Source organism: Gorilla gorilla, chromosome 17 (genome assembly GCF_029281585.2).
Source record: "Gorilla gorilla gorilla isolate KB3781 chromosome 17, NHGRI_mGorGor1-v2.1_pri, whole genome shotgun sequence".
In the NCBI taxonomy this organism is placed as follows: domain Eukaryota; kingdom Metazoa; phylum Chordata; class Mammalia; order Primates; family Hominidae; genus Gorilla; species Gorilla gorilla.
Genome location: NC_073241.2, coordinates 65504774 through 65524662, shown reverse-complemented (window position 1 = coordinate 65524662; position 19889 = coordinate 65504774). Strand labels below are relative to the sequence as shown.

The following is a 19889-nucleotide window of genomic DNA, read 5'->3' as shown; positions in this document are numbered from 1 at the left end:
GTTTAAGAAATAAAAAATGATAAAGCATAATAAGCACAATCTCTTATTTTTGCATAAGATGACAATTTTATTAAATGAACAACTTCAACTTCTAATGGAGTCAGCAGACGTGAACTAAATTACTACATCATTAGGTTAAGAAAAGATGTCCACACTCAAGTTTCAGCCAGGAAAGGCCTGACAGGTTGTCCAGTTCAAAGGTTGCCAGCACAGGAGAATCCCTAGGAGAGCTTTAAAAATTAGGACCCTCTGAGGGGGCCTTCTCAGCGCTGCCTACACAGGTACATTTAAGAAGATTCACCCAACTGCACACTTATACCCTGTACACTTTTTTGTATATGTGACCACTTCAGTCAAAAGTTTACTCCCAGCCAGGCACGGTGGCTCACACCTGTAATCCCAGAACTTTGGGAGGCCAAGGTGGGCAGATCACTTTGAGCTCAGGAGTTTAAGACCAGCCTGGGTAACATGGTGAAACCCCATGTTTACAAAAAATACAAAAATTAGCAAGGTGTGGTGGTGCATGCCTATAGTCCCAGCAACACAGGAGGCTGAGGTGGGAGGGATCACCTGAGCCCAGGAAGGTCAAGGTTGCAGTGAGCCGTGATCACACCACTGCACTCCAGCCTAGGTGACAAGAGTGAGACTCTGTCACAAAAAAGAAAAAGAAAAAAAAAAGTTGACTCCCTCACGGGCTTGAATGTGCAGGAGAGCTGAGAGTACTCTGAGTGTCTGCCTGTCCCACGCTCATGCTTCTCCCCTCTTTGTACCACTGAGAATGCGTTCGCTGCACAGAACTCCACTTCTTGTCAATACCAGGCTCTGTGGGACCTGGAAGAAGCACGCCCTGTGGCCCAAAAAGCCTCACTGGTGGCAGGGTCCTGGGATGATAGCTCACCCAGGTCAACGGACCCCCCAATAGCTAATTCACAGCAGAGTTGATAACTATATGTTCCCACTTCTGACTATGCACTCTGTGTCAGGCCAGGAATTCTGCCTCAAGGCTTTTAGTCATTTATAACATTCACCTGTCCCCAGGCCTAAAAGTGCTTGGCCCTTGAAGGTGACCAAGTGAACCCCTCCAGTTAATGGAACAGAAGCCCGGGAGGCATGGCTTCTGTCCACAGCCATATACCTGGTTCCCAGAACAGAACAGCACCGATGCCCTGAGTCACACAGGGCTGGTTTGAATCTCAGTTCCCCACTTCTAGCACAAAAAGTGGGTCATTTAGTCACTCTCCCTCACTTTCCTCATATCTAAATAGGGACAATCAAAGTCCCTACTTTATGGAGCTGTGTAGTATGAAAGGAAACCATGCATTCAGAGCCTGGGTGGGGCATACACTACATGCCAAGTGCTTGAAACTCCAGTTGTTTCTATCAAGGTGGATCATCCAATTTTAAGATTCTCTGATGGAAATTAGTATCATCTTAACAATATGAATGTATACCCAGGCACATAAATGCCCTGACTTCTGCTTTACAGAACCCTCATCAATAAAATCAGTTGCTCACTCTGCTGTAGATGGGAAAAACAATGCCAGACATCTAAATATACTGCAGGGGTCTTCGGGCAAAAGATTCTGAGACTGAGGCTGGCTGGCCCCCAAAACAAAGGTCAAGGGTCTCTGTAGAACTACTTCCGGTTCTGTTCATTCCATAAGGGACACCTTAGAAAGTTCTGCAAGCCAGTGCAACTGCTCTGCTGGGGCTTCTAGTTGGGGGTGAGGAGGGGGGCAGTGGAGGAGCATCAGGATTTTCTCCTACCAGACCAGGATCAAGACTGTGGGGCTGTTCCATGGAAACATGAAAACATACTGCAGCTCCCAGCTTGAAAGGTCAACCCATGTATATAAGGTTTGAAATCCAAGGAAACCACTTCAAGGTCACAGGGCCACAATTATGAGCCTTTGGTGGTTTCAACAAAAGATCACTGTAATCAGAGACCATAGTGGCCTGAATAATCATGATGTAGAAGAAGGTCTTTGAAAACTTTTCACTGAATCAACTAATTGAGAAGAACCAAATAATTTACAAAAGTGATTCTGATCAGCTGAATCCAGAATACATCACTCTGGATGATGACGACCCTCTGTCTCCCAATCAAATGTGCTTTTGTGGCCAGAGAGGTTTCCACGACTGTATCCGTTCTGAACCAACCAGGAGAGAATGAGATGGAAATGCCCCATTCCTTATTCCTGAAAACGTTACTAATTAAGTAGAGGAGGAAAGCACTGTTACATTAATAGAGAGGAAACTACCACTGCTAAAGTCCACCAGTTTCCTCACACAACCAACCTCCTCCTCTACTTGCAAAGCAGGTCAACATCATACAGAAATCCGAGGATTTTTTTTTAATCAATTTTGTTCTTTTGGGCATCAACGCTTATCTCTTCCAAATATGTGTCAATGTCGACCCTCAAGAAATAAATCATCTCCAAGCTTTGATATGAATCCTAGGCAGAAAACATACTGGGAAGGTAATTTTGCAAGCTGCATTCAATCTGTTTAAGTGAGAGTAAGGGTTTTCCTAGGTAACAAAATGATTAGCTTTCAATACCCAGCTCTTTGCAACAAATGCTTTGCAAGAGGCCTATCCTCCTGCAAAAGGTTTTATTTAAATAAAATAAATAAATAAATAAATAAACCTCTCTAACGGGTAGACTGAGAAGCCATTCTTCCCAGGGGACACTCATTTCGGGCTGCCAAGCTGAGGCTTTGTGAGCGCGCCGCCCCTCCGCGCCCCCGCCCCTCCTCCCACAGTGACTGCTCCTCCGAGGTTCCCAAGGCCACCTGCTTCTCAGAAGAAAAGGGGGATACCCTGAGCGCTATCGCACTGCGCGGCCGGCGTCCTCGGCGGCGCCCCCGGGGGAAGGAGGAGGCGGTGTCGCCGGGAAGCGTGCTTTGTCGCGAGGGTCGCGTGGCCGCCCGCAGCGGCCCCAGAGGCCTGAGGGAGGTTTTGTCCCGGCCGTCGCTCAGAGCTCTCCTCTCCAAAGGACCTGAGTCTCGCGGCGCTCCGCTTCTTCCCGCGCCCCGCTTGGTGCCCGCCCGAGTGCCGAGGCCGACTGCCCGCGTCCGAGCCCCACCCCGCCCACCCGGCCGAGCTAACGGCGCGGCTCGGGGGAGCCTTCTCCATCCCGCCTCGGACCGGCTCGGCACCTGCTCTGCCACGCCCGCCCCCGGCTCTAGCTGTTCCTTCCCGCCCGCCCCGGAGGGTCCTGCGCCAACCAGCGGGTGCCTCGAGCCCCTCTGTCTAACGGGGAGGGGGATTTGCCCTCGAGCGATGGTCCCCCGGGGCCGCGCCCAGCCCAGCCCAGGGGGCCCACGAAGCCCCGGGCCCCACCCCGGCGCGCACCGCGGCAGGGGGCTGAGTCCAGGGGGCCCAGCCCACCCCGCCGGGTCGTACCTTGTGCGGCGCCCGCAGCAGCCTATGGACCCCCGCCAGCTGGGTGCCGAGCGCGAGGTCCTCGCGGAACGTGAACAGCGGCGGCCGGCTGGGCTCGGGGAAGTTGGTGCTGTTGAAAGGGTCCGTGTCGTCCAAGAACTGCACCCGGCAAGCCAGCGTGGCCATGATGCATCCCTGCCGCGGGGGCGCGGGCCCCGGGGTTAGCGGGGCCGTGGGCCGGGACGCCCGGGTAGCTGCGCGCAGGGGAGGCCGCAGCCGCAGCTCGCTGGCTCGCGGGCTCGCAGGCTCCGGCGCGCCGGGCTGCAGCCCGGGCTCCGGCCGCGGGGGGCGGGGCGGGGGCGGGGGCGGGGCCGGCGGGCCCCCTCCTTCCCCTCTCCCTCCGGCTCCTCCCCTCCTCCGGGTCCTCTACCCCCGGCCGGGCTGCTCCGAACGACTGGACCGCAGCCGGGAAAGTGCAAAGGAGACGGCTCGCGCGGCAGCCGCAGCCCTGCGCCAAAGGCCGGCGGCGGAGGCGGGGCGGGGAGGCCCGGCGGCCGGACTCTGCTGCACGTGCGCCCCGCGGCCCAGGGCCGAGCTGCACCCCTCGGAGCCTGGAGGACCGAGTTGGGGAGTTGGGGGGTTGGGGGACGGGGAGACAGGCGGCCTTCTGACTTCTTCCCCACCCGGAGAAGGCTTAAGCCTTTCCAGATGAAGGCGGCGGCGGCCGGCTTCTGCTGCCCAGATTTGGAATACCCCGGAAGGGCACCAGGAGGCCAGGGAGCCGGCTTCGGCAGCAAGAGGGGTGGTGGCAGTGACCGGGAGCCCCACCTAAGGGTACGGGGAGGTTTCCCTTAGGGACAAAGAAGCTAAGAAAGAGGAGGATGCGCCAGGGAACCCAGGCCGCTCTTAGGGCACAAGCCTAGAGGCGAGAGGCGTGGGGGCTGCGAGGCTTCGCTGCGGGACTCCAGCGCCGGGCCTGGACCCCGGGGCTCCCGGCGGATGCTGGTTAAACCTCTGCATCACCACGGCCTCTCCCCAGTTAGGCCGCCGAAAGCCCTAATTGGACCTCGTGGGGCCGTGGGGGCTTGAGGAGGTGGGAGCCCTTCTGGCAAGGTTCCCGAATTGCAGAGAGCCGGGGATGCCCTGGTAACCGAGGGACTGGGAAGGAAGGTTTGCGTCCTGCCCGCCCCTGCCAGGCGGGAGCGGCAAGACTCGGCGCTGCCTCCCACCGCTCTCTTCGCTGCTCACGGGCGACCCCCTTCGTTTTCAAGAAAAATTCACGGTTCTCCCTATTCCCAGGCCACAGCCAAGTTCCTGGTTCCTCCCCCCTCATATAGATCGCCCTCATAACACCCAGTCTCTCTTAACATCCGAGTGTTTTCAAGGCGACTCTATAACACGTCTATCTCCCTTTCCTCTGGTTTCAAGGGAAAAGAAACCCTTATCCCTATTTAGCAGCCTCACCCACATCTTTAACCTCTCCCTCTCCGTGATCTCTTTCCCTGCCACACATACACACTTATGCCTGATCTTAAAATAATAATTCCACGACACTTCTGCTCCTTCCAGACGAACTTCTAGCTCTACTTTCTTTGTTATTTAACTCTTTGAATGAATCCTCTAGACTAGCCGTCACCAATCTTTTTGGCACCAGGGACCGGTTTTGTGGAAGACGATTTTTCCACGGACATTGGTGGGGTGGGGGTGGGGGGCGTTTGGGGGAGGAAGGGCAGATGGTTTCAGAATGAAACTCTTCCACCTCAGATCATCAAGAATTAGATTCTCATACGAGCGCGCTACCTAGATCCCTCGCATGCGCAGTTCAGAATAGGGCTCTCTCTGGCATGAGAATCTAATGCCTCCGCTGATCTGACAGGAGGCGGAGCTCAGGCGGTAATGCTCGCTCATTGGCCGCTCACCTGCTGTGTGGCCCGGTTCCTAACAGGCTACGGACCAGTACCGGTCTGCGGCCGCGGGGTTAGGGACCCCTGCTCTAGACTGGATCTCCACCAACTTCCGCATCTCCTCACGGCCAGAATACTAAACGCACGAATTCTTCCCCTCTGAGATGGGCCGCCTGCACTTCCACCTTCACGTCCACCTCCCTCCTCACTGAGAGCGCCCTCCAGTCCTGGCCACCTCATTTCTTATCACTTTTCCAACCCGGATCCCAGCCCATCCTCTCAGGGGCCTCCTCTCCACACCCCTCCTTCAGTCCCACCTGTCCTTTGGGTACCTGGCTTGCTTCTGCCCCATCTACCAAGTGCCTGCTGCTAGTGGGACCACTCAGTGCCCCAGTTCCACCCCAAAGCCCCTCAGCCTCTTACTCCACTGATGCTGCTGCAAGCTTCTGCCCCTTTCCTCGACTCAGAAATTAGTCAATAAGGTAAATAATTTCTCCGGAATGACTTCTAGCACCCTCTCCTCTTCATCTTTCATCTTATTTTCCATCTCCTCTCCATCTTCCATCTCCCACTTCTCAGAAGGTGACCAAAGTCATACTTTTCCTCCCATTCAAGGCTCTGCCCCCACCTGGACCCTGGGTCCGTTTCATCCCACTTGCTCTTGCCTGGGGCTCTATCACTGATCCACCCACTTCCACCTTCCTCCCTTGGCCCCTTACCCTGAGAACCAGGGCCTGCTTCCTGATGTGCAACTCTTGAAGCCACACAGGGCTCTGCACTTTAAAGGGTCCCAAATTGGTTTAATGTTTAGCTGTTGTTGTCTTGAATTTTTTAAATACTTTTTTAAGGAGTCCCGGCATTTTAGTTGTGCACTGGGCCCCATAAGTTATGTACTCAATCCTAATGAGAATAAATACTCAAGTGTTTTCCATCTTAAAAGCTGCATCTTTATGAAGCCCACTTCTCACTCTAGCTCCCTGGCTTATCTCATCATCACTTCCTAACCAACTTCTGAGAGAGAGCCATATTCATTTCCCAGCATCCTCATCACCTTTTCTCCATACCCCATGACATCTGGAAGGAAACCCCCTCCTGCCATTCTAAGATCATCAATGCCAGCCTAATTTTCTTACCTGGAGGACACCTTGGCCCTGCTACCCACTTTCTTGGCAGCATCTGTCACCATGGCACGATGGAAGATTCTTTTCTCAGACTCTTACCCCCTCAGCTCAATAGCTCTACCCACTGTAGGTTCTCCTCCTCCTTTGACAGCTCCTTCTCAAGTCTTTCCGGGCTTCATCCTCCTCTTGGTCCTGTTCACATTTCCTCTAGATTTTCCTGGCTTCAATCGTCCTCAACCTGCATGCATATGGTATCCAACTCTATACTCACAGAGGAGTCCCTCTCCTCACTTCTAGGCTCTGATTTTCACTGGGCAACTCAACATCCCTATCCTGGTTACCACATCATACTCAATTACACATTCAACCCAACACCCCAACCTGGCTGCCCATCCAGAAACTCTTCCGCAAGGTTGCCGTCTGCCAGACTGCTTTACCTGCCTGTCTGCTGATTCCAATGCTCTCCAAGCCCTTGGAGCATAGAACACCACAGCTATGGTTACTGTTAATTTATTGTCTGTGTTGTCACTAAAGAAAAAGCTCCTCTGCGCAACAACCATGCCATATTCAACTCTACGCCTACCACAGAGAAGACACACAATAAATGTCTAATGAATGTATCAACATCAAAGTCATCTTTGACTCCTGCATCTTGCAGTTGGTCACTATGACTTGTTACTGAATCAGCCTCTAAAATATTTCTCAATTCTTCCCTTCTCTCTAGCCCTCACTTTCTATGCTAGTCTTCTAATGACTTCCCCAGACTTGCATCCTGCATTTGGTCTTCCACTGGCTTCCCCAGAGCCAGTGATCATTCTAAGATGTGTGTTTGACATATTACACCACAGGGTAAAATCCTTACATTCCAAACCCCTTAGCACAACTCACAAAGCCCTCTAAGACCTGCCTCAGTCTACCACTCCAGGCGTATGGTTGGTCATTCCCAGCTTCACAGCCTGCTTTCAAGCGATGCCAAACTTGTTACTCTTTCCCAGACATGCTGAGCTTTCTCATGGTGAGCATCTAAACCTAGAATGCTCTTTCCTATCTAGTCAGTCAGCTGAACCCACTTATCCTTCAGTTCTCATTTCTAATGTCAGCTCTTCTGGAGAGACATCTCCAACTCTACCCCAAACAAGGATTGTCTTTCTTCTGTGGTCTCAAATTACATATGCCCTTACTGTAGCACTTTTCATGTTACATTGTAAATGTATGCTTGTATATGCCTACTCCACTAACTATAAGATTTTCAGGATTGGAATTTGCCTTATTAAATTTTAATCTGAAAACTTCAGTGACTGGCACCTAAAATGAAACCTTCAGACTTTTTAATTATATAGGCTATCCTTAGTTCTTTTAAGGATTTTTGCCTTGGCAAAAATTTACTAATTACTAATATTTTTTCCTCTAACAGCCAATTTTTTTCTCAGCCTAATTTTTAAATTATTTCTTTTTAGTAATGTAATGATTTATCTTAATTTAAAAGGCCAAGAGTAATAAAAAGTTATAACAAGATATCAGAAACAGACATCTGACCCCAGTTTACAACACCCCCTCTTAACATACACACTTTCCAGAGCCACTTGTTTCTAAATAATGTGAGTACACTGCTGTACTTTGAGCTATCAATTTTAGATAATACACTGACCTTCTGTCATGCGGAGGGTTTTAGCTTCTTTATAGTCCATTTCCTTTTCCAATATTGTTTTGTCACAATGTTAGTCAAATTCTTATGCAGTGATTTTAAAATTTATGATGTTAATATTGTTCCTGTCTGTGCTAAGTTGTGTACAGGATTACATGCCCTTCCTTGTACAACTTTTTGTTTTTCCTCAAGTTAACGTTTGCCTCAATTTTTTTCATTTGATTATTATTTTTTCTTGAACAGCTAGCTAAATCATCTCATATCCTGCAACAGTCCTACAAATGCCTCTCTCAATATTGTCAAATAAGCTTTCAGTTCTATTCCATCCTCCTGCTCCAATTTGAAATGTGGCTCCCTCAGCCCTATCCTCCTGGATATTTTCTTGACTTTTCTCTTCTGCAGGTGCCCCTGGTTCCCAGCTCACTTATCTTATTATTTCTTAGTTTACACTCGCATTTTTTGTTAGTACATACTACAGTAGCTTTCTGAGAAAGGATAAAGTTTTGAAAAATTTTATGTCTCAAACAATCTTAAATCATTGTCCTAGCACTTGTCTTGGTGTGGCAGTTTTGTTGGCAAAGATGGCTACAATAATTCCTCCCACCCCTTGTATTCCCGCCATTTTCCAATATGACTTTGCCACTTCTCCTGTCACAAAGTGAAGTCTATCTCTCCACTCCTTGAGTTCGGGAGGCTTTGTGACTTGCTTTGACCAATAGAATATGGTGGAAGTGGCATTGTGTGACTTCTGAAACTAGGCCTCAAGAGACATTACGGCATCTCCTTTCACACTCTTGGAATACTGGCCTGGGACTACCATGTGAAGAGGCCAGATCTAGCCTAGGAAACCTGGTAAACACATTGCTACTGAAGACTGGAAAAAAAATGGTTACCTGAGTTATGCAGCAATTAAACAATTGACAAGACAATTGCCTAGAGTAATTTGGAAGATAGAAAATGTAACTAATGAGTTTATAAACTTGGCTAAGGAGATCTTTAGTCAGTATGTTGGAAGTATCTGTTGGGTACTTGTAGCTGCATATTACAATGAATTCTGTTTGCAAGCAGAGTGAGTAGTTAAAATTTTCTGGGTTATAAAATAAACAATTTCTCATCCCCAGTTTCTCCAGTTAGTAAAAGACCTTCACAGTAAGAAATAATCTTGGTAAAGATCAGTTTTAAAATGTGGTTGTGGGCCAGACGCAGTGGCTCACACCTGTAATTCCCAGTGTGGGGAATTCCCAGCGTGGGAAATTCAACCACATTTTTGAGGCAGGAGGATTGCTTGAGCCCAGGAGTTCAAGGTTATAGTGGGCTATGATCATACTACTGCACTCCAGCCTGAGAGACAGAGCAAGACCCCATAGCTATGAAAAAAAAAATGTTGAAATTCAGTTGTAAGACACTTTGTTACAGTCTCAGAGAGATTTAAGGTAGTGCCTAGCAGATCTTCTCATTTATACAAAAGGGCTTCTAAGAATCTTAAGGATGTTGTTCCACAGCAGCATGACATGCCCAGAGGAGGAAGAATTATGTGTATAGTGTTTGGCACATGGAGTAAACCCTAGTAAGACTCATAGAAAATCCACAACATTTTTTTGATAGTTGTATTTATGAAAGCACTGTCAGCTTAGGCTAAAAGGGACTGAGATTGTTCAAAATAAAAAGAAACTTCTGGAACTCCAACCTGAAATGGATAAGAAGCAGACAAACATAAAGAAGAATGAAATCATGTCCTTTGCAGCAACTTGGATTGAGCTAGAGGCCATTATCCTAAGTGAAATAACCCAGAAAATCAGATACCACATATTCTCACTTGTGAGAGCTAAACAGTGGGCACTCATGGACATAAAGATGGAAATAATAGGCACTAGGGACTCTAAAAGGGGAAGAGGAAGGAGGCAAAGGTTGAAAAACTACCTATTTTGTTTACTGAATACCATCTCAATACTGTATTCACTGTTTGGGTGATGGTTTCACTAGAATCCCAAACCTCAACATTATGCAATATACCCATATAACAAAACTGTACCTGAATTAATAATAAAATAAAACTAAAGGCCAGGCGTGGTGGCTTACACCTGTAATCCCAGCACTTTGGGAGGCTGAGGTGGGCGGATCACGAGGTCAGGAGATCAAGACCATCCTGGCTAACACAGTGAAACCCCGTCTCTACTAAAAATACAAAAAATTAGCCGGGCATGGTGGCAGATGCCTGTAGTCCCAGCTACTAGAGAGGCTGAGGCAGGAGAATGGCGTGAACCCAGGAGGTGGAGCTTGCAGTGAGCCGAGACCATGCCACTGCACTCCAGCCTGGGCAACAGAACGAGACTCCGTCTCAAACAAAAAAACAAACAAACAAAAAAAACACACACAAAAAAACTAAAATTAATTTTTAAAAAAAACAAGCTAAAGTTAGAAAGTTTCTCTGCTGCAAACAAGGCAGCCATTTCTTTTGGAAAAGGAAGGTTCTATCAAAGCACGGGAACTAAGGATCGTGGAGAACAAAAAACTTGGAAACCATCCCAGGAAGCAGAACTGGGCCGTAGTCTCCTGGAGTAGGAGAAACTGGCAACATGTGTCTGGCTGGAGTTCAGCATTGCTATGAATCAATGACTGCTGTGTGTCTTCCAATCTGTCTATTTTTATTTTTATTTTATTATTGTTGAGATGGGTCTCACTCTGTCACCCAGGCTGGAGTGCAGTGGCATGATCTTGGCTCACAGCAACCTTCGCCCCCTGGAGATTCTCGTGACTCAGCCTCCCAAGTAGTTGGGATTACAAGCGCACACCACTTCACCTATCTAATTTTTGTGTTTTTAGTAGAGGCGGGGTTTCACCAGTTGGCCAGGCTGGTCTGTAACTCCTGGGCTCCAACAATCCACCCACCTCAGCCTCCTGAAGTGCTAGAATTACAGGTGTAAGCCACCACACCTGGCCCCAGTCTGTCTATTTTTAAATGTGAGTGCCTGTTGAAGTTATTCTGTCCCAATTTCACCATTGCATATTGAGTGTGAAAGGGCTATACACTTTGTCTTTTAAGGTAACAGGTCTCTGCATCAGAGCAGTTGTATCCGAGGAGAAAGTCCTCATCTGCATGCAGATTCAAATAATGGTTTCCTCACCACTCTCCCAGCCTCTGCCCCCTGCCCAGTCCTAAAACCACTGTCACACAGTTTAGGGGTTTGTTATGGTAGCACTCTACTTCTAGGTACCAATTCCTGTTTTATTTAGTCTTTGTTGTATAAGAAACCACCCCAAAATGTAGTAGCTTAAAATAACAACCATTTTATTTTCTTTTGATTCTGTGGATCAGCAATTTGATCTGGTCTCACCTGGGATCGCTCACGTAGTTGCAGTCATCTAGAAGCGTGACTGGGACTGGTGGGACTAAAATAGCCTCCTTCCATGCCTGGTAATGCATGCTGGCTGTCAGCTGGCTGGTCTAGGTGGGGGCTTCAGTTAGAATGGTTCATCTGTCCTTGGGTTTCTCGCCTAATAGGCTAGACCTGGCTTCTTTGCACTGGTAGACTTAGGATAGCATTCTAAGAGGTCAAGAGTGGAAGCTGCAAGATCTCTTGAGCCCTGGGCTTAGAAATTATGCTGTATCAGTTTTTCTACTTTTTTTTTTTTTTTTGGTTGAAGTAAGTCAAGACCAGCTTAGATTCAAGAAGTGGGGAAATAGATTCCACTCCCTGATGGGAGAAGTGAAATCACATTGCAAAGAGGTACACGTACCCAGATATGAAGAAATGTTGTAGTCATCTCTGAAACAATATAACACATATGTTATACAATTCTAGGTTAAAATGATTTTTACTCAGAATTTTGAGGCATTGCTTCATTGTCTTCTAATTTTTCTTGTTGCTTGAGACTATTTGTGCTGTGGTATAGCTGGCCCTCTGTGTCTGTGGGCTCTACATCCATGGAGTCAACCTACACAGATTGGAAATATTCAAAAAAAGAATGAATGCTTGCATCTATACTAAACATGTACAGACTTTTTTTCTTTGTCATTATTTCCTAAACAACACAACAGCTATTTACTTAACATTTACATGGTATTAGATATTATAAGTAATCTACAGATGATTTAAGGTATACAGGAGGATGTGCATAGGTTGTGTTAAATACTACACCATTTTATGTGAAGGACTTGAGCACCCATGGATTTTGGTATCCAAGGGAGGTCCTGGAACCAAACAACCATGAATATCAAGGGGCAACTGTATAGGTAACTCTACATTGTATAGGTAACCTTTTTTCCCCTCTCTCTTTGGAAGATTTTTGAACCTTCTCATTATTCTCAATATACTGAAATTCCATGATGAGGTGCCCTGGTGTGGATTCTTTTTCATTCATCCTGTTGTCATTTTGTGGATATTATTTAATCCAGAGATCCTGCTCTTTGATGCAGAAATGTTCTTATATCCTGTTTTTGATCATTTCCTCTCCACAGTGTTCTCTGCTTGCTCTTCCTAAAACTCCTATTATTCAGATGTTGGATCACTAAGCAGATTCTCTAATTTTCTTAACTTTTCTGCCCTGTTCGTCTCTCTGATTATTTTCTTCTACTTTTTGGGAAATTTCCTAAACTGTATTTCCTTTTCTTCTACTGAATGTTGTATTGCAACATTCATGTTTTTACTTTTCAAGAATTCTGTCTTGTTCTGTGATTTTTCTTTTTAAAATATCTTGTTCTTATTTCCAGGATTTCCCTGATATTATTAACCACATTTTCTTTAAAGTTTTCTTCTTTTTGCTGCGCTGTTTCTGTACACTTTGGGTTCTTCCTTTCTTCTTTTTCTTTCAGTTTTTTTCTTTTACAGTAGACACTTTCCTCAAATGGCATGATCCTTGGCTGTTCATCACATTGAAAGCCAATTGGGAGGCTGGGCAATGTGGCCCACGTCTGTAATCCCAGCACTTTGGGAGGCCGAGGCAGGCGGATCACTTGAAGTCAGGAGTTTGAGGCCAGCCTGACCAATGTGGTGAAACCCTGTCTCTACTAAAACTACGAAAAATAGCTGGGTGTGGTGGCAGGCGCCTGTAATCCCAGCTACTTGGGAGGCTGGGGCGGGAAAATCGCTTGAACCTGGGAGGTAGAGGTTGCAGTGAGCCAGGATTGCACCACTGCACTCCAGCCTGGGCAACAGAGCGAGACTCTGCCTCAAAAAAAAAAAAAAAAAGAAAAAGAAAAAGAAAAAAGAAAAGAAAGAAAGCAAGCTGATTGGAAGCTCTAGGGTATAATAGAGGCACTTTGCTTGATGGACTTCATTGCAGACCAAACCAGTGGACAAATGGCTTATTTCTTGACTATCTTTAGGTCTTTCCTCTGGGGTAGTTTACTTTCTCCAGAAAAATTTTAACAATACTGCCCTTTGCCCAGAACAAGAGAGGCCCCTGCCTTGGGCTCCATGCTTTAGAGGGCCTCACCCTGGCCCGGCTCCTGCCATCCTTCCCTATAGGGCAAGTCCACAGGACCAAGATGTTATGCCCACCTGGAACCCAAGCTGCTCTCTAGACTATTCTCCAGGCACCAGGACCTCAGATGCCCACATGGCTCTGAACATGTCCCCAAGGCCTGTATGTGTGTGTCATTTTCAGAGCATCCGTAGGGGTGCACCCCTAAGCCTGAAAAGGGGCTAAATGGCAGCTGATTGCAGGGGAAGGTATGGACAGAGTTTGAATGTATAGTCTCCAGTATCTACACATCTGGGGTTCACGGCTCAAGAGTGAGAAGAAAATGGCTGTAGGCTATGGCTGGCAACCAGGAGCTGGACCAGCTCTTCCCATGCCATCGTGCTCCTATGCAGAGTGCCAAGGATTTTGTCAGAGTAGGAGGCTAGCACATATTTTACTTAATATTTCTTATGTTTAATTTATGAATGTTAAATATTTAGACATATGACATATGGGTATCCATTTGAACTTTTGTCCTGGGCCCCACTGATGCTGGGAGTGAGCCTGCATCTTTCAGCCTCCCAGCCTCACCAGAACTGGGTGGGGAAAGATGCAGGGTCACTCTGTCCACTCCTCAGTTCCTGTTACTCTCCCCGCATTCTTGTCATCAGGCACACTTCTACCTTCTCTAAATCCTGAAGCCACTCTGGTTCATTCTCCCTAGAGGCTGTACATGTTGCCTCCTTGGTCCTATGAAGGTGCCACGAACACAACAAGCTACACCAGGGAAGAACTGGAGTGTATGTTCCTTATGATACACTTGAAAGCCCAACTGCAGGGAACCTGAACACATGGATCTGCATACTAGTGAAACACTGCACACTTTATATTGCACATTTCTAGTGGAAAATACTATGACTGTACCTGGCAATATTTTCATAAATATTATCGTGGAATTTCATTCATATTCTTAGAAAATAATTTAGCAGGAGCAAAAAAAAAGAATAAATAAATAGCCATGTTCAAAAACAAGGTTTATTGCAGTATTAATTATAAAATAAAAAACTGGAAATTTATATGTCTATCAATATGAGGTATATTTGTATTACTTATAATACATGAATACAATCATGCATTATTTAAATGTACTTATGAAGACCATGTTGAAATACACAAAATCTTTAGAGTAAAACAGAATACAAATAGTGTACATTGACTTTAGCCACTGGAAAGCAATTGTATGGGGGTAGAAGGATCTTGAGTGTCCAATTTTCAATTATTTTTTCTAAGGTAACTTCACCTTTTCTGGTTAAAAAGTTTTAGCTAGTTATCTATTTAGCTAAAAAAAAAAAAAAAAGTAAGGCTATTTTACCAAACTGTGGATAAATGTGACAAAATATTTGCTGTGCCCTAGGAGGAAATGAGAGAATAATATTTTTTTTTTTCTTTGAGGAGTTTTGCTCTTGTCACCCAGGCTGGAGTGCAGTGGCACGATCTCGGCTCACTGCAACCTCCACCTCCCAGGTTCAAGCAATTCTCCTGCCTCAGCCTCCCGAGTAGCTGGGATTACAGGCACCCACCACCACACCCAGCTAATTTTTGTATTTTTAGTAGAGACAGGATTTCACCACGTTGCTCGACCTCAGGTGAACCACCCACCTCGGCCTCCCAAAGTGCTGGGATTACAGGTGTGAGCCACTGTGCCCGGCCGAGGATAGTAATTTTTGATAACCAGACATGCTTCCTGCAACAGAAAGCTTCAGCACCCAGGTGGAAAGGAAATCCCCAGGTCTCAATGGAGGACTCTGTCCTGACTGCAGCAAGTAGTGTCTCCGAGTGATGTCAAAACAATTTGTTTCCACCCATAAGTTGAAGAGGAAAGACCAGGACAGGTCTTCATGGGACCGTTTAGAAAGTTAACAAAAAGTGCTTCACTCTGTAAACTGCAAAAAGCACTGTAAAAGTAACCCTGGAGAGGTTGGGCGGCACTTAGATGGACAAGAAAAGGAGGCAGTGAGAAACCAGGCAGAGGCAGATTTATTACAAAGGTAACAAGGTTTCAGCTCAGGGCTGTTACTGTGCAGACTTCTTCCAAAGCCCCTTCTCTTCTCATGCAAGTCAATCTTTTTGTATCTAATTTTTAATTCGTGGTTTTATATTCTTTGTTTCTGTTTGGGGTTGGGTTTTTATTGGTTTTTTTTTTTTTTTTTTTTTTTGCAGGGTTTCTTTTTCTTTTTCTTTTTTTTTTTTTTTTTTTTTTTTTGAGACGGAGTCTCGCTCTGTCGCCCAGGCTGGAGTGCAGTGGTGCAATCTCGGCTCACTGCAAGCTCCGCCTCCCGGGTTCACGCCATTCTCCTGCCTCAGCCTCCCGAGTAGCTGGGACTACAGGCGCCCGCCACTGCGCCCGGCTAATTTTTTGTATTTTTAGTAGAGATGGGGTTTCACCGTGGTCTCGATCTCCTGACCTCGTGATCCGCCCACCTCGGCCTCCCAAAGTGCTGGGATTACAGGCGTGAGCCACCGCGCCCGGCCTTCTTTTTTTTTTAAGACAGGGTCTTGCTGTGTCACTCAGGCTGGCTCACTGCAACCTCCACCTCCCTGGCTCAAGCAGTCCTCTCACCTCAGCCTCCAGAGTAGCTGAAACCACAGGTGCACGCAGTCACACTCAGATAATTTTTAATATTTTATAGAAATGAAGTCTCACTATATTGCCCAGGCTGGTCTCAAACTCCTGGCCTCAAGTGATGCTCCTGCCTCAGCCTCCTAAAGTTCTGGGATTACAGGTATGAGCCACTGCACCTGTCCTGATTTTGTATTCTTTTCCTTAAAGATGACTTTAAAATTGCATGCATTTTAGGCTCACAAAACCTAGATCTGCTGCTGAGAATGGGCACTATATATTAAAGCTCTCTCAATGTACACACACTCTACATAGATACATTAAAATACTCTCTCTCTCTATATATATATACACATCTCTATACATATTAAAACGTTTTCTATATGTACATATATTTATATATTTTTGTATACAGTCGCACACCCACTCAGAAAGAGAGAGAGAGAGACTCTACCTAATGAAATCACCAATGCAAAGCAGCGTCTTTAAAGAATTCTAAGAAAAATAGGGAACCCCAAAAGAATGGTCGATGTAAAGTAGGTTTAAGTAATCTGATCAAGAAATAATTCAGAAACTAACTTTTAAAGGACACCAACATCAATATTGAAAATCATCTCAAATCTGGTCCATTCAGTAAGCCAGGCAGAGGGTCAGAGGTGTGATCATGTTTGCCATTCTTCTCTTTAGGATTTGCTGACCCAATATGCACCAGTTTTTAGCCTCTTGAAGAAACAAATTCTGCACTTACCGAATGCTGCCAGCAGGTGGTAGACTTGGATTACTCAGGCATAATTATTTTGAGGCACTGAGCTAAAACACAAATGGGCTCATTTGATCTCGATTTTATAAGATAGATCCTGTGGTTTTCCTCGCTTTTCAGATGAGACATAGTAAGACTTAGAGATGTTCAATCACTTGCTCATATAGTATGATGTTTTCCATGATTTTTATTTGGAGATTTGCAAGGTGAGTTATGTAGAAGTTAATTCTGTCTGCACAAACAGGAGAAGAGGGAAAAGACTAAAAACAAAAAGGAAAGACAGGCTGAAAGTGCCTGCCAGGTGGATGGATCCTACCTTTCCTTCTGCTTCCAAGGACGTTCTGAACTCTTCCCTTGGCAAGAAGAGCCTCAGCCTTTCTTGGAGATCCGAGGTGCTGGGAACACTGTCTGCCCAGTGAAGGTTTCTGCCGCTTTCAGTGTCCTTGGATGGCTCTTTGTATCAGCACCCTCTTCAAGCACTAGCCAGCATTCGGTTCTAGCAGTGGATCTCTGGATCCGCTGGATCCCTGTAGCCTGTGCTGTCCTCAGCAGCTTACCCCTCCCTCTCGGATAAAGGAAAGCTGAGAAGGATGGGACACAGTTGGTCCAGATGGCTTCTTCTGATCAGAGGGTCACTCGAAAGAACAAATGCCATCACTGGAGCCAGCCTTCCAGTGCCTAGCATCTCTCATCACAGTTGAAAGGTTGTGGCACACTCCTAATGCCTTTTCCTCTCTTCCCTTGCTGAAGGCCCTGGAGGCCAGAGGTAGTTGTTGGTGGAAACATGGCAGCTTCTGTATGGACAGCATTTTTTTTTTTTTTTGAGATGGAGTCTCGTGCTGTCACCCAGGCTAGAGTGCAGTGGCATGATCTCAGCTCACTGCAAACTCCGCCTCCTGGGTTCAAGTGATTCTCCTGCCTCAGCCTCCTGAGTAGCTGAGATTACAGGTGCCCGCCACCATGCCCAGCTAATTTTTTTGTATTTTTAGTAGAGACAGGGTCTCACCATGTTGGCCAGGATGGTCTCAATCTTCTGACCTCGTGATCCACCCACCTTGGGCTCCCAAAATGTGGGGATTACAGGCATGAGCCACTGAACCCAGCTCATGGACAGCTTTCTGGTCATCCCAAGGAGATGGCACTCTGACCATCTGTGGGACTTCCCTTTCAATCTCACAGGCCAACCTGGTCCCTGCTAGATGTACACCTGGCTCCCGAACCTCCCTGAAAGCACCATTGTCCTTGTGATCATCTGATAAGAGCCATCTAGCTCACTGAACACAAGAACTGTGGGACCGTGCCCATGGCTTAAGCCTGTAATCCCAGTGTTTTGGGAGGCTGGGGCGGGAGGATGACTTGAGCAAGGGGTTTGAGGTTACAGTGAGCTATGATCATGCCACTGCACTCCAGCCTGGGTGATAGAGTGAGATGCTATTCTATAAAAAAGAACTGTGGTCTTTTCTTTTCTCACAATCACCATCCAGTGCAATGGGAGGCACACAGTGGCCATCACAGCTCATGAACAAATCACTTGCTAACGCTTATTTTTACAATATTTTATGTGTATCAAAAAGCAATTTGTTTAATAAACAATAATGGCTTTTCTTGAGTGAGGTAAGCAAAAAATGGATGCCTGAGTTAGAGGCCTGGGTTCAAAACCTAGCCCCACTACTTACTAGCTCAGGGTCCTAGGGCAAGTGACTTACTCTCTCCGTGCCTCTCTTCCCTCATTTCTAAAATGGAGATGGTAATAGTCATAGATTTCTCATAAACTTGTTAAAGAGGATTAAGTAATTTAATACCTGTGAAGTGCTTACAATGGTGCCCACAATGATCATTATTCAGCAGTTTATCACAATGGTGAAAAGGCAGACCTAGGTTCAAATCTTATCCTTGCTCTGTATAAGTCCTCTGATCTTGACTGGGTCAATTAATCCCTCTAAGCCTCAGTTTCCTCATTTGGAAAATGTAGGTATAAATACCTACCCTTAGGGTTTTTGTGAGAATTAAATAAAATAAAAGTGCATGACTCTATATACATTCACAAGTAGAAAACAAATGTTTTATTAATAAATTTCTTTAATAAGAAAGTTTTTAATGTGCAAAAAAGTATGATCTCAATAACCCTACTCATCTTCAATTACTGCAATCAAAATTCCAACATACTACTTTGCCACTAAGTCACTAAATGAGTTGTTTTTCTCCATGTTTTATGAGAAAAGTCATCGTGCTTCCACTGGTAAGAATTAATTATTGCTGAGTGAATGATTAATTCAGCATCATTAAGCAACTGTGTTTTTAAAAAAGGCTAATTTGAGCTATAAGCAAAACATGTGGAAAGGGTACAACTACTATAAATTCAACATTTTGAATAGATTTCTCATAAATCTGCTGCTTTGTTAAATAAACATTCAAAATTCATTGGGACTTCTTAGCTGAAGCCATGTTTTAAGAGGATTTATAAGTTTTTTCTAAAATTGGGGACCAAACTCTGTGTGTGAAATCATTTTTAAATGCTTCCCTCATGGGAACTGTTGAAATTAGTGACTAGATTGTTTTGATGGTTTCTGCTTATACATTGGTTCCACCCACTAGATCCTCAGTCAGCTCCTTAAGAGCAGGGACTATGTAAAATGCATCTTTGTGCCCCCAGCACCAAGCACAGTGCTTGGCACTATGATCCATCAAGTTTCATTAACCAAAGCTGGTGAAGAAGGCCAGCAGAGGAGGGTAGTGAGCCAGAGAGGAGCCCAGGGTGGCATCCAGCCAAGATCTCAAAGGGATGACAAAAGGGTGTTCTAAACTCCCAACGAGCTGTCTGGAAAGGCCAGGGCTGAGTTTTTTTCAAGAATCCTGGAGAGCCACCACATATGGCTTTTCCATCAATGCAAAGAACAGAGTCACAAGAGCACTAAGAGAAGCTACACAGAAGCGCACGAGTTGTTGGTGGCATGGGGGAAAGTCTGGAAACCTATACACCAAATCGTTCAAGGTTAATTGTGTCTCTGATAGGGTGGTAGGATGAGAGGGTATTTCTTTTTGCTCATCTCT

General features: G+C 46.1%; 1 protein-coding gene across 8 annotated transcripts in view; it reads right to left on the bottom strand.

Moving 5' to 3' along the window:
- The window catches only part of FHOD3 (formin homology 2 domain containing 3), a 479946-nt gene extending 476208 nt beyond the window's left edge, over positions 1–3738 (bottom strand). For 2 of the 8 annotated variants that reach the window (XM_055368089.2, XM_055368091.2), the window contains exon 1: positions 3407–3737. In XM_055368089.2, the coding sequence (XP_055224064.1) occupies positions 3407–3571 (165 nt within the window). In that variant the 5' untranslated portion in view covers positions 3572–3737. Of the gene's footprint in view, positions 1–3406 lie in introns of all 8 variants that reach the window. The other 6 variants (XM_031003630.2, XM_055368097.1, XM_031003631.3 and 3 more) reach the window with 4 other exon arrangements.
- Positions 3739–19889: the final 16151 nt, after the last annotated feature.